General features: G+C 53.6%; 6 protein-coding genes across 6 annotated transcripts; 4 read left to right on the top strand and 2 right to left on the bottom strand.

Annotated features, from left to right (window-relative positions):
- Positions 1–497: 497 nt before the first annotated feature.
- Positions 498–1,510, top strand: GLRG_05216 (acetolactate synthase; the record flags this gene model as incomplete). Its single annotated transcript, XM_008095901.1, has 2 exons — positions 498–1,276; positions 1,330–1,510. 2 exons carry the CDS (start codon positions 498–500, stop codon positions 1,508–1,510), a joined length of 960 nt encoding a protein of 319 aa, XP_008094092.1.
- Positions 1,511–1,683: 173 nt separating this feature from the next.
- Positions 1,684–2,850, bottom strand: GLRG_05215 (ornithine carbamoyltransferase; the record flags this gene model as incomplete). The annotated part of the gene is made up of 3 exons (XM_008095900.1): positions 1,684–1,724; positions 1,778–2,465; positions 2,521–2,850. 3 exons carry the CDS (start codon positions 2,848–2,850, stop codon positions 1,684–1,686), a joined length of 1,059 nt encoding a protein of 352 aa, XP_008094091.1.
- Positions 2,851–3,696: 846 nt separating this feature from the next.
- GLRG_05214 (uncharacterized protein) lies at positions 3,697–6,458 on the top strand (the record flags this gene model as incomplete). The annotated part of the gene is made up of 3 exons (XM_008095899.1): positions 3,697–4,453; positions 4,575–5,537; positions 5,641–6,458. 3 exons carry the CDS (start codon positions 3,697–3,699, stop codon positions 6,456–6,458), a joined length of 2,538 nt encoding a protein of 845 aa, XP_008094090.1.
- Positions 6,459–7,495: 1,037 nt separating this feature from the next.
- Positions 7,496–7,708, top strand: GLRG_05213 (uncharacterized protein; the record flags this gene model as incomplete). Its single annotated transcript, XM_008095898.1, has 1 exon — positions 7,496–7,708. The coding sequence occupies one exon, from the start codon at positions 7,496–7,498 to the stop codon at positions 7,706–7,708; it is 213 nt and encodes a 70-aa protein (XP_008094089.1).
- Positions 7,709–9,088: 1,380 nt separating this feature from the next.
- GLRG_05212 (uncharacterized protein) lies at positions 9,089–9,736 on the top strand (the record flags this gene model as incomplete). Its single annotated transcript, XM_008095897.1, has 1 exon — positions 9,089–9,736. One exon carries the CDS (start codon positions 9,089–9,091, stop codon positions 9,734–9,736), a length of 648 nt encoding a protein of 215 aa, XP_008094088.1.
- Positions 9,737–9,995: 259 nt separating this feature from the next.
- On the bottom strand, positions 9,996–11,984 carry GLRG_05211 (SART-1 family protein; the record flags this gene model as incomplete). Its single annotated transcript, XM_008095896.1, has 2 exons — positions 9,996–11,113; positions 11,171–11,984. The coding sequence occupies 2 exons, from the start codon at positions 11,982–11,984 to the stop codon at positions 9,996–9,998; spliced, it is 1,932 nt and encodes a 643-aa protein (XP_008094087.1).
- Positions 11,985–13,398: the final 1,414 nt, after the last annotated feature.

Genomic DNA, 13,398 nt, shown 5'->3' with positions numbered 1-13,398 from the left:
GCCGTTTTAACAGCTTATACACTCACTCTTGACACTTATGAGAATTAGTCATCAGCTCTTATAAGGTACATAGTCTGTGAGCCTCTGAACCAGCAAGACTCGAAATATAGCTTGTAATCAATCACATGAGGAATACAATGTCTGTAAAGAGTCGTTACTTTGCGAATGTTACTTACTACACAGTGTAATATGTAGCCCCGCACCCTCCAATTCCGACCCCGCGATGGAGAGTCAATGGGAGTCCACTTACTCGGTGACAACCCTTGTCGGGAGCTGATCCGTGCCCCACCTCCCCTGCGAACGGCCGCCTCCCCTGCCTCCGACTTGCCTCCGAACAATCATCCCCCAATCTCCTCAAATTTTCCCGGTGGAACTTGCGCAGACGGTGAGTCAGTTGGCCCATATCTCTCCGACTGTTGTCTCCTCGAGCTCATCATACATCCACAGGTCCCGAGATCCGTCCTTCATCTGGTCAAGAGAGCAATTGATCAGGAAAGATGGCGTCTCGCCGCCTTGTTTCCACCTCGCTATGGCGGGCAGCCACTGCCCCGGCCCAAGCGACATCGCTCTCCGCCGCCACACGATGGAGCTCAACTACCAGCTCGACCTCTGCCATCGCCTACAAGGCTCTTCGACGCCGTTCGGCGCCTCTGCCCGTGAGCGACAGCCCGCCCGCCTGGTCCGCCCAGGCCGCTGTCTCCAACATCCTCTACGACATGCCCTCCCCGTCGTCGCAGCCCCCGAAGCGTCACATTCTCAACTGCCTCGTCCAGAACGAGCCTGGTGTGCTGTCCCGCGTTTCTGGCATTCTCGCCGCCCGCGGCTTCAACATCGACTCTCTTGTTGTTTGCAGCACCGAGGTTGATGACCTGTCGCGCATGACCATCGTCCTGACCGGTCAGGATGGCGTTGTCGAGCAAGCCAGGCGTCAATTGGAGGACCTTGTCCCTGTCTGGGCTGTGCTGGACTACACCAACGCCGCTCTAGTCCAGCGCGAGCTCCTGCTGGCCAAGATCAATATTCTGGGACCTGAGTACTTCGAGGAGCTACTCGCTCACCACCGCGAGATGACGGCCGCCGACTCTGAAAGCGAAGGTGCCAATGAGGCCGAGCAGCAGTCGTTGGAGGATGTCGCCAAGGACTTCCACCCCAGCAAGCTCGCCATCAGCGAGGCCCTGCGCCACAAGCACGAGCATCTCAAGTCCATCACCTACTTCGCTCACCAGTTCGGCGGAAAGGTTCTGGATATCAGCACCAACAGCTGCATTGTTGAAGTGTAAGTCGGGCCCTTCGGCGACTGAACCCAATCATGTACTGACTACTGCGTAGCTCTGCCAAGCCGTCCAGAATCGACTCTTTCCTGAAGCTCATCGGGCCTTTCGGTATTCTCGAGTCCGCCCGTACCGGTCTCATGGCCCTGCCCCGGTCACCGTTGTACGGACCCAACGAGGAGACAATTCTGAAGGAGGCGGATGAGGTTGTTGACGCCAGCCAGCTTCCTCCTGGTTAAGTGGTTTTGTATTAACGAATATTCGGCGTTGGTAAAATAGGGGTATTGCCATCTTTCAATGCTACCAAGTTGCTATTTTATTCAATCTGTACCATTTATTTGCCAAGAAAGTAACGCCACGCCTTTTTTTTCTCGTTTGGTTGTGATCCTTTTGAACGCCAATCCAAGTGCCTTTAGATATTGCCCTTGTTAACAACGAAGCCCTCGAGGGCGGCTTTTTGATCGTTAGCGTCGATGTACCTGCTGAGTAGCCGAGAACAAACTTACAGACAGCAGCCCATAGACGGTTTTCCGCCTCGGGGAAAACCAGGGAGCGAGAGCTGTAAAAGACCTCGTCGGCAACCTCCTCGGGATGACGAGGCAAACAATGCATGAACTTCCAGTTCTCCTTCGCACCGCCGCGCTTGGCCAGTTCGTTGGTAATCTGATAGCCAGTAAAGGCCTTGAGGCGCTTCTGGGATTCGGCCTCCTGGCCCATGGACACCCAGGTGTCGGTTACCAAGATGTCGGCGTTTTTGATAGCATCCTCAGGCACGGTGGTCTCGCTAAGCTTGCCGGGGGATGTAACGCCCTGAGCCGCAGAGGCAATGACAGCCTTCATGGCGTCGGGAATGCCATAGCCGGTAGGAGAGGCCACGGCGATGTCAACACCCATCTTGACACAACCAATGGCCAGGTCAAACAGAACGTTGTTTGAGTCACCAATCCAGGCAACCTTGAGTCCCTTCAGGCCGAGGTCAGCCTTGTCTGAGGTGGAGGCTGGAAAGACTTCGTGAATGGTCAAGAAGTCGGCAATGATTTGCAAAGGGTGGTAGTCATCAGACAGAGCGTTGATTACGGGCACGCTCGATTCCTTGGCCAGACCTGCGACGTCAGAGTGAGGGCCAACACGAGCAACCATGCAGGAAGTCATAGAAGAGATGACTTTTGAGGTATCGTACAGAGACTCGTTAACCTGGGTGTGTGTTAGTCAGATGTATCTTGTATAGTGAGACCTTCGATCAACAAACCCCAAGCTGGATGTCGTCCTTGCCCAGAAACATGGGGTGGCCACCCATCAGAGCCACAGCAGCCTCAGTTGAAACACGGGTGCGAGTGCTCCGCTTGCTGAACATCATAGCAACTGTCTTGCCAGTGAGGCCTGCGGCGAGCGCCGGGGGAACGTTACCGGACTTGACGGCGGACTTGTTGGACGCGGCATTGCGGACGAGGGTAGCGAACTCGGCGGGAGTCAGGTCCGCAATGGACATCAGATGGCGCGGGCCGGCTGACTGTGAGTAGGCTCGGCTCTGGATGCCGTTGAGAGCTTGACGAGTAACTCGGAAAGCCGTCTGCTTCATGATGGGCAACTTAATGGACCGGGTTTGTCCGGGTTTGGGGAAACAAGACTTGCAGGTCGAGACTGTTGTCAGAAGGGACTGGGGCTGCTCAATTGAGCGCTCAAAGGCTTTGAGTTTTATTCGAAAGGAGTATGAGCGAATCGAAACGGGCACTGAGGTCAATGGGTGTGTGGTGAAAGCTGGGTTGAGTCACAGATAAGCTTCAATTGAGACGAAGCAGCTCAAACGGTTGCTCGCCTCACCGCTTTACACCGAAAATTTCAGAGTTGGCACACAGATGGACCTGTAACTTCAGCACGCTGCAGGGCATTGAACGCAAGGTCTGGAGGATGCCATAGGCGGGGCCATCTGCAGGAGCCGGTGCTATGCATGCACCAACGCCGAAGGTACCTACCTACCTTACGTGCTTATTGTGCTCCGTACACAGTACGGATACCTATGTGGAATATTGATGGCCCGTGCACACACCCCATCGGCCCAGCCAGGCACCAAGCAGACGAGGGGAGATCATCCCCGGCCATCCACTCGGTGCAAGTCGGCCCTGCTGACCAGATCTCGCCTTATTGGTTTCAGCTGACCTCCACACCAGCATACTCAACTGCACCACCGTCCTGGGATGGACCAGGTTTCTTGACATCACCACCATTACGAATCCCGACAATTTCGGCTTCTAGGAGCACCATCGGAAACTTGTCCACTTTCTCTCTGCATCATTTTCTTCTGTACGCTTTTCTACGTTTCACAACTGTCCTCGTTCTTGGCTAGCGATGACGGACTTCTTCCTACTCTAATCCAACGACCCCATCTCGCCAATTGCGATCACGATACCTGCCCCTACATTTCACCATGGCCGAAGGCGAAGAGAGATCGCCGTTGCTGGCACCGAAGATCAAAGGAAGGGTGGAAGATGATTCTTCGCTATCCGAGTCGGCTCCTCTGCTCTCCAGCTCGTCTGCGACTCCCCGATACGATGGCGAACAAGACGACCCTGAGACTTCTCGCGCGCCCTCTCTGGCCTCCAACCGCTCAGACACCAAGAGCTCTGTACGATGGGGGTCTATCATTTCGATATTGGTGTTGATCCTACTGGTAATCGGCATCATGGTTGGCTGTTTCTTTGTGCCCTCGGCCGTTCAACTGTATGCCAAGCAAGCTGCCGTCGTGGAGCCGACAAATCTAGCCTTGGAATCCATTACGGCCGAAGGCGTACAAGCACGCGTGCAGGCGAACTTCAGACTCGACGCCTCGCGGGTACACGACGCAACATCTCGGAGAATCGGGAAATTTACGACTTGGATTGCGAGGCAATTGGGGACAGAGAAAACCACGGTCGGCGTCTATTTGCCGGAATACGACGGCGCATTGCTTGGCACCGCTGTGGTGCCACCACTTACCATCAACATCGTCGATGGCCAGACTACTAAGATCGACTTCATTGCTGAACTGTCGCCTGGCGACCCCGAAGCTTATCGTAGCATTGCTAACGAGTGGCTGGACGGGAAAATCGATCAGCTCAAAGTGCTTGGAAAAGCCGATATTCCACTCAAGTCTGGAATCTTCCCGCTTGGCACCCACTCAGTCAGCGAAGTTTTGGTTTTTGAAGGTCAATCACTCTACCGCTCCTTCGCTTCCCTGTACTTCGGAGAAAAGGCGCTGCTTTGAATATCATTTATACATGACTTACCTCATTGTGGTTTGAAGCTCGAGACTAATACCTCACATAGCGAACCAAATCCCTACGCTGCCGCAGTACAACATCTCGCGGCTCAATTTCCGGGATGTACCAGACAGGGACGGAAAGCGAACCGCAGTTGGCGCTGACGTTACAGTCACGGCGTACAACGAGTTCCCGGTCAGCGTTGACGTGCCCGAACTTGGTTTCGAGATTCTTGTTCCCAACTGTAATTCCTTCGACCCTTACATCCTTCTTGCGGACGCCACCACCAAGCCTCTCGCTATCAAGCCACGAAGCGATGTCACTGTCAATGTCTCGGGCATCATCCGAAAGCTTCCCAAGTCCCTGACACGAGTCTGTCCCAACTCTAAGTCGTCGCCTCTGGACAAGTTTCTGGGGCAGTACATGCGTGGCGAGGCTGCCACCGTTTACGTCCGGGGTCGGAAAATGCCCGATTCAGATACACCTGACTGGGTTGGAGACATCCTCTCCGAGATCACCGTTCCTGTGCCCTTCCCAGGACAAGGTTTCGACAACCTGATCAAGAGCTTTTCTCTCACTGATGTGAATTTCAAACTCCCCGACCCGACGGCAGACCCGGATGACCCAGATGGAGCCCCTAAGGTTTCTGGCACTGTCGAGGTTCTCGCCAGCTTGCCGAAGGAGATGAACTTTGATATCAATGTCACGAGCTTGCGGGCTACAGCAGATGTGATGTACCAGCACAAAAAGCTTGGCGAGCTCAACCTGGACAAGTGGCAACCCGCGAACTCGACAAGGCTCGAAGGCACTGAGAAGCATGAACCACTCCTGAAGATTATGTCTCGAGTCATCGATGCTCCCCTGAACATCACCGACGGTGACGTTTTAACAGACGTGATGCAGAGGCTTCTTTTCGGCGGCAAGGAGGTCTTGTTGGACGTTAAGGCCAGCGTCGCCATCCGCGTTAACACGGGTCTTGGAGTATTGGTTCTGAAGGATGTCCCTGCCGAGGGCAAAATACCAGTAAAACGTCCGTATTAAATCTGACACTGTTTGTCTTATCGTGGGTTGATTTCTTATGTCCCTGCTCACCAAGGGGGATTATTGGATCCCAATTACTTACACTGTTGCAGCATTGCCTGGCGACACCGTGGGTAACGTCCACCCCCAAGTCGGAGATGTCAAGATCATCAGTACATCCTCCTCGTCAATGACGATTGAGGCATTGGTTAACGTCACCAACCCGACACCGTACACAGCCGTTGTGCCATATGTCAATATCCACATCGTCCGGGACGGCTTTGTACTTGGTAGTGCAACCGCCGAGAACATGAGGGTTGTCAGGGGCATGAACAGAAACCTTGTCGTCACCGCAACATGGAATCCCGCGGCAGGTGGCGAAGCAAGCCGGAAGGTTGCTAGTGATATGATATCGGAATACTTGTCCGGTCGCAACGTTACGATAGAGGTCAAGACCCACCGAGGAACCATACCGACTGTACCCATGATCGGTGAGAGCCTATCGAAGCTGAATATCAGTATTGCCGCTCCCAAGCTGCACCTTCCTGGAGAAGACAAAAATGAGGGACACTTCATCAGAGACGCGACTTTTCATTTGTTGTCTTCCACAGCGACGTTCACTCTGGTATCCCCGTTGCGATATAATACCATTTATGTCGACTGGATTAATGCCACAGCTTTCTATAACCACACAGAACCGGTTGGACGCATTGTCTACGACCTGCCTTTCGAGGCACCTCCGGGAACATCTGTCACACCCAGGCTGCCGGTGAGCTGGTCCATAGGCTCCGTGGGCTACGACGCTGTAAAGAATGCGCTCGGAGGATCATTGAAGCTTGACGCCAATGCGAATGTTACAGTCAGGATCGGTAATTGGAGGGATACGGTTTGGTATGAAGGCCAGGGACTTGGGGCCAGTATTCGTTTGTAAGGGTTGATTGGGTTCGGCGTTATCTGGTCATTATTGGTTTGGGTGGCTATCGTAAACGCCTCGCACGCTGAGCAGCGTGAAACCACAATTGAGAACTTGTAACTGAGTACAAAGTTTAGGGCGGCTTCGTGGCTCTGTGGATATATGCATAGACTCGCTGTGGTAAGATACCTTCGTGATCACTACGAATATGTCATGAGAGTATGTTTCTCTTCATTTGGGAAATCCAGGTGTTTTCTTTTTGGCAGTTTTCTCATCTCCTGAATGATAAGAGTTCGTTGCGAGTGGTCTGTCGATGGAATGCGAAGTCCAATATCAGCTGAGAGTGATGATTCTACATACTGCTATAGACAGCCAATATTTCTGTCAGCCACTCTCTAACAGCTCAGGTGTAAATGAGCATCAGATGTGCTCTGTGAGCTCACCACAAAGACCAATGTTTATCCATGGAAAGGTCACACACGCATGGCTTGTTACCAACTCCAGTACATGCTGTGCTGACAGTTAGGTCAGGGCGGGCCCGAGAATGCAGGATTCTCATTCTAGTTCCAACTCAATTTGTCAAATATTTCGTATGAGGAAGACGAGGTAGGAAAACAGCAAAAATACCGCCGACGGATCTAAAGACGAGGTGGGCTACACAGAAAAAATGGCGTCTATCTCAATCTGGATCTCAACTGGCAATCACAGTGCGCCGGAACAGTGTCAGTTTGCCCCCTTTGACGTCCAAGGTCCCACTGTCATCACGGCTCGTCACTTACCACTCGTCCATCTCTTCATTGCACGTTGACTTCACCTTCAAACCGGGACCTACGAATATCGCCAAGAAACACCGTTGGAGCCCTCGGGAAAAGGCAAAGCAACAGGCTCTTGGTAAGCCGCGTCATTCAGGTTCACCGACGTCCACGGCTGACTGGCACCAAGACTTCCGTTTTCGCCGCTGCCCGTGCCATCGAATCACCGTCACCCTAGCAGCCGAACGGTCACTCTATTTTCATCCCACCGGCGCCTGAGCATTCCCTCTCGCCACACAAAATATGCCGAACTTCAATGGCAGCTTCTCGCCCTACGCCCCGCGCCGCCGCCGCTCCCCGCTTGTAGTCCTCACGTGGGTCTCCGTCTGGCTTACCGTCCTGACACTGACATGGTGGTTCGTGACGCGGCGCTCCTCTAGCATATCAGCGGCGGACCGGGAGTTCGCCGACGCCGTGATCAAGGGCAAGGAGATTCCCCCTGATGCTGGTGCTTGATCCCGACGGTCTCCTCAATTTAGTTTCATTTTGGTGTATTTATTATTCTGGTGGGGGGGTTTTCTTCTCTCCCCGATGAGTCCATAGATGTTGATGGCGACATGACGGTCTGGTCTGGCCTGGGTCTGAACACATTGTCTTCAACCCTTTTTTCTTTTTTCTGGCGCTGTCTTAGTGACTGGGACAACCAGGAAGTACGCCCCTGCCTAGCAAACCAAGGCAAGGTCCGCCATCGAGGACAGAGGACGCATCTGTGCGATGAGGATGGACGGGAATGTCGGTGTAGCGCGTGGCGTTGCAGCGATCGGGCCTCCCGACAGCCAAAACTCGCAATTGTGACGTTGGGAAACATGTAGTCGAGAACAGATACGCCCCTTGGCACATCTCGGAGGCTTGAAGTGGACTGAGTTGTGCCAGGTTGGCGTCGCAACTTGTCTTCTTAAACATGAAGGATGGATCGCGGTATGGGAAAATTGATTTGTGAAGGAGGGGGATAAAGGGGATACTGGAATGCGTCTCGGCCGGCAGAGCTACGGGGCTTGCTGGAGATTAATTAAGGTCGCCCAGGAGGGTCTATTGGCATTCAAGGGAGAGTTAGACCTCGATCATGAGACGAAAGTGGAAGGGAACCACGCAAGGCAAATCGCAATCAGGAACACGATTCTTCTTATACTCTTTGTACAAGTAAATAACATTTTGTTTCGAAACCGGAGTGAGAAGGGGAGGGCATTGAATGTCATAGTGTGTTGGCAAGTCCTCAATATTTCATTTCTTTTCCCCCCTTCCCTCCACGCCACTTTCCGGACTCACTATTCTTTTTTTAAAAGAGGGCCACGATTCGACCAAACCCGAAGATCATACGTTCAAAATCATATTGCTCTAACTTAGCTTGCCACTCTCCTGTAGCTCAGCCCCAACGCAAGTCAACGCCACATGGCAAGGTAGGGCCCTTTGTCCGAACCGCACCGTTTCGCAGGACTAGCAGGGTTCACCACGAACAGATCAGCGGTGCCTTTCGTGGTTTAAGAGGTAGGAGAAGACGTTTTCCTCCCAAGAGCCGAAAAGCCCAGAAGTCCTTAAAGAAAAAGCCTGGGACCAAACGCGGCTAGAAGGAAACTCCTTACCCGCTCGACATTCGAACCAGTTGGGTATAGACATACCAGAACGTGGGCTGATACTGGCGAGCAGTCCAATAGGTACATTACACATCTGGTTGCCCTTTCAGTAAACAGGAGCAGCACCTACCGTCAACCAAGTGTTACATCTCTCGGCCTGTAGACACATTGGCCTCGCCACCAAGATTGGACTTCATCTTCATCAAGCGTTCTCGGCCTCCCATCGGAGACCCAAAGTCACACACACATACACACACAATACACGATGAACGGCAACGGCACAGCAAGGCCGAGCCCGATGCTCGACTTCAAAGCCACACACCCGGGCATCTTCACACATGGCGCCCGAGGGTCGCCGTTGGCAGGAACAGAACACGAACTTCACAGGAGCATTGTGCGGGACATTATCAAGAAGCGACGGGACCAGAGACGCGCGCGGCTACAGCAGCAGCAGCAACGGTGTCGGACGCACAGCAACGACACGACGCCGACGAAACCGACGCCGCCGAGCCGCAGCGTCACGCCCCTGAGGCGGCAGCCAAGCCAGAGCAGCAGCAAGCCTGACAGCCCGCGGTCGTGTGCCTCGTCCGACTTCTCGTCTGAGTATTCATCCGATTTTTCGCCCTGCGTCTCGCCGCTGATGGAGGACCTCATGCTAGAGATCAAGGATGCGATCCAGAGCAGTGGTACGCACCCCGAGCACGGCGCGTCGCCTAAGCGGTCCGCGTCGGCGTTCGACATGGGCGACATATTCGAGCTGATCGAGGAGGCCCAGAGGGAATACGAGAGCCTGAGTCGTGAGTCACCTGCGGCGCAGCGGAGAATCGAACCGCCTCGACAGCCGCGGTGGAGCTGGGAGAGCCTGCTGGACCATTCGACAACGGAAGAGAGCCACTTGGCTTTGACCAGATGACACGTCGAAACGTCTGGAATAGACCTCAACCCTTGCTACGCAGCAAAAAGAAGTACGCAAGGAAGCCTGAAGTACGACTTGTACTCTGGCCTTTGAGAGAGGGGATTGGGAATCAGAAAGAGAGCGTCACCAAACCAACCGAATGTCTGAAGAATTGTGCGTTGTGTCAGCATGGAAGAAACTTCATCAATTTGGATTGTACATATTAAAGGGTCTGCACCTTTTTCCTGGTCACCCGGCCTTCAACCTCATTTAGCCTTTATTGTAATCGAACACCGGCCTGCCGCTTAGCCGATGATGAACTCATATTTGCGTTTTCGCTCGTGTCAAAGCTGGGCTTGGCCTCGCGTCGCTTCTCCTCCTCAATCTTCTTCAGAAGCTTGTCGGTCTTACCCTTGCCGCTGCCCTTGCCGTGGAACTGGTGACTCATGTGCTTGAAGGCCTCCTTTTGGTCGAGGGTCCGACCGTGGTCGTCCACATACTTGAGCTCTACGTTGGGCTTGTAATGCTTCTTGAAGAGCTCGTCGACGACGCGGGATTGCTGTAGTTCGCGGTGGGCGTTGGCCTGTCTGGCGCGCTCTTCCCTGTCCCTGGTAGACATGGCATCCAGTCGACCGCTGTTTCTGTCGCGCTCGCGCTGGGATCTGGCTCGCTCTTCTTGCTCCCGCTCAATGCGTCTCTTCTCTGCCAAGAACTCGGCCTTCTGGCGCTCGCTCATGTTCAGCTCGGCACCGTGAGCATCTTTGAGAATGCCACGTTCTCTCAATAGCGCCAGTGTCGAGCCCATGCCTGTGCTAATGGTCTTCTCCTCGTCAACGCCTGTCGCCGCAATATCTGCGGAAGCTTCTCTGGCTCTGTCGTCTGGAATCTCGTGGCTACCGTCGCCCATGGGATGGTCTTCGTCGTCCGACTCGACATCCATAGCCGTGACGGGCTCTACTGACACAGACTTTGGCCTCTTTGGCTTGCGTTCTTCCTGTTCTGGTTTATTCAGATTAGACACAAACTCCGAGATCTCGTCGATTACGACGCCGCCCGTTTGAGCTTCGGTCGGCTCGTCGACTTGCTCTCTGAGTTGCCGAGCGATGTCTTCCGGGCGAGCCCTCTTCCTCTTCTTCAAAGCGTTTTTGCGCTGGATGGCCAAAGACGCCTGCAAGTCCTCATCATCGACAAAAGTGTCATCCTCGACCTTACGCTTCTTAGCAACAGCTGCGCCAGAGTCAAGGTCCATCATGTCGTCACCGGCTGGCGTTGTATCGAGAGGGAAGATGTCATCCTCATCAACAGGTTTCTGCCGGGTTGACTTGGACTTCTTCTTCTTGGGCTTTTTGACCTTGATCTCCGAAATATCAAGGTAATCCGAAGTAGGCGCATCCTCTGGCAAGGAAATTAGCAAAGTTCCCTTTTTGTCAGGTTTGGCTGAATAACACTTACGAATGACATCGAGGTCAATGTTCTGCAGCTTGTTCGACTTCTCGGGTGCGCCCAAGATGTCGCCCAACTCCGCAATCGCACCAGATCCATCAAGAGTGAACTTCTTGCCCTTCTTGCCGTAAATCTCATCGTCGTATTGAGCCAAGATACCTTGCTCTGTCCCTCCGTCTGCAGCAGCGAATACGTCGTATGCTGATTTCTTCTTCTTAATATCCATCCTTTCTTGCAGCTGCTCCTTGGCCTTGAGGTCCATGTTCTCAAGCTCGTCGCCCTCCTCTTCGTTTTGATCGATAGTGGCGTCCTTGAGGGTCAAGATCTGCTCGTCGCCGTCGAGAAAGTTGTCGAGTTCGTGGGCAACCTTCACACCTGCCAAGTCCTTTGACGTGTACTCAACCGCCGCCAGCGCGGCAGCTTCTGCGGCAGCCTGTTCCTCTTCCAGCTTTCTCGCCTTCTCGATAGCCTTTTGTCGCTTCTTCTGGGCCTTTAGCCACGCCTTCGCATCACCGTCGGCATCCTCTGCCTCGCCCAGGCTCTTGCCCTCGAGAATTGCATGACGCTGCGCAGCCTCTCTTTCCCTTTTCGCAGCCGCGGCTCGCTCCTCTCGGTTGCGCTTCGCGACTTCCGCGTCGCGGACCTTTTTGTAATTGTCGTATGCTTGCGCCGAGCGGCTCTCCAACGTACTCGGCGCATCCTCATCATCTGAAGCAGAGTTGTCGCGTTGCGGAGCAGCTGGGGCGGCACCAGGTACCGGCAACGGCTTCATGCCCAGAGAAACGCGAATGCGATTCGTCTCCTCGATGGTTGCGGCGTCCATCTTGGCGGTATTTCGGGTTACCGGAAGGACTACTATTGGTATAGACGTGGGGTTATTAGGAAGGCGTATCGAGTTGATTTGGGGTTAAGATGGTGATTCGTGGGTTGGAGAGGCAAAAGGCTGTTGCGCAAACAAGCTTGGAGTCGTCGGCGCAATGGCGATAGCATGCTTCATCCTTTCGTGGCCAACCAGAAAAGTTATGCGGCTCATCAGCACTGTGCAAGGGTCGGTCTCCACTGACGACCAAAGCTTAGCTAAGCGATGGTGGGTCACCGAATTACTACATATCGCAGCCTTGCGAAAATTCTCTTTTTGGTTTTCTTTTCCTTCTTCAACAAACACGGGTCTGTGCCCAGCGATCCTCTGCTCCCACGGGAGTCAGAGTCGAACGCTGAGGCAGCTCGATCACTCAAGGAGCCATCAAATTTCATGATGTCAATCTTCCGATCGACAGATCCAAGAGAGACCGGTCTTTAGGAAGCCATGTTCGCTGTTGTAGGCTTGAGCGTGGTGGAATATAGTACTGGGGACGTCATATTCCGTACCCTTTTTCCGAGATCGTCGATCTATGAGGTTAGGGAAAACCATGACTTGCCCACATACTTTCGCGGAATCAATTTTTCTTCCAGTTTTGGAAGGTTCTGTTGTGTCGAGCGCGTCAAGCAATTTGCAGCTTCCTTTCTGAGCCTCGTCGGCGCGAGGCTATCCGTTATAAATCCAACATTGCGAGGTGATCCGGGCGAGGGCTGTGGATTCACACTCGCGCTTACTACGTTTGGCAACCACATCGTGTTGAGATCCGTTGCTTGACGCCTATCATATGAAGCCCACCCGTATATCTACGCAAACAAGCTGGCTGTTCGTGATGCGGCAACAGAGTTCTCACGAGAGAAAAACTCATCCCAAGTGGGGAAGATGGGCCATGCACCCTTGCGGCTTACCCTGACATGGCATGTGCAAACCCCTGGGATAAACGCTTCCACGAGCCATGGAATCCTCCACGGTCTCTCTCTCGGCGCATTCCGTACCTGGCGCTGTCATCTTATGTCTGCCATCCCACGATGCATATTGCTCTTGCATCATGGTGCCCACCACTTCCGTGGCTTCGCTTCCAAACAGCATCAAGGTTTGTCGGTTGCGGCGCAGAGACCCTGTTCTGGGTATCCCCGCCGTTCTGTCAACGATGCCTAGGTACATGTGGGCAATAGCTCGTGCGGGGTGCATCCGTGTGATCCGGGGTAGCTAGCTATTGGAGTCGTCCGGGCCGATATCAACAGGAGACTCCGCCGTACCATCATCCATCACGCACCATACTCCTTGGTTGACGCTACTGCACGAGCGTAAATGAGCAACGACGCTCAGCTTGGGCAACTGTGTACCTATTCCGTTTCGTTATGCTGAGATGAATACATCA

This window comes from Colletotrichum graminicola (genome assembly GCF_000149035.1).
Source record: "Colletotrichum graminicola M1.001 genomic scaffold supercont1.17, whole genome shotgun sequence".
In the NCBI taxonomy this organism is placed as follows: Eukaryota; Fungi; Ascomycota; class Sordariomycetes; order Glomerellales; family Glomerellaceae; genus Colletotrichum; species Colletotrichum graminicola.
Note: the sequence above shows the minus strand (reverse complement) of the source record. Positions and strands in the feature narration are given on the sequence as shown.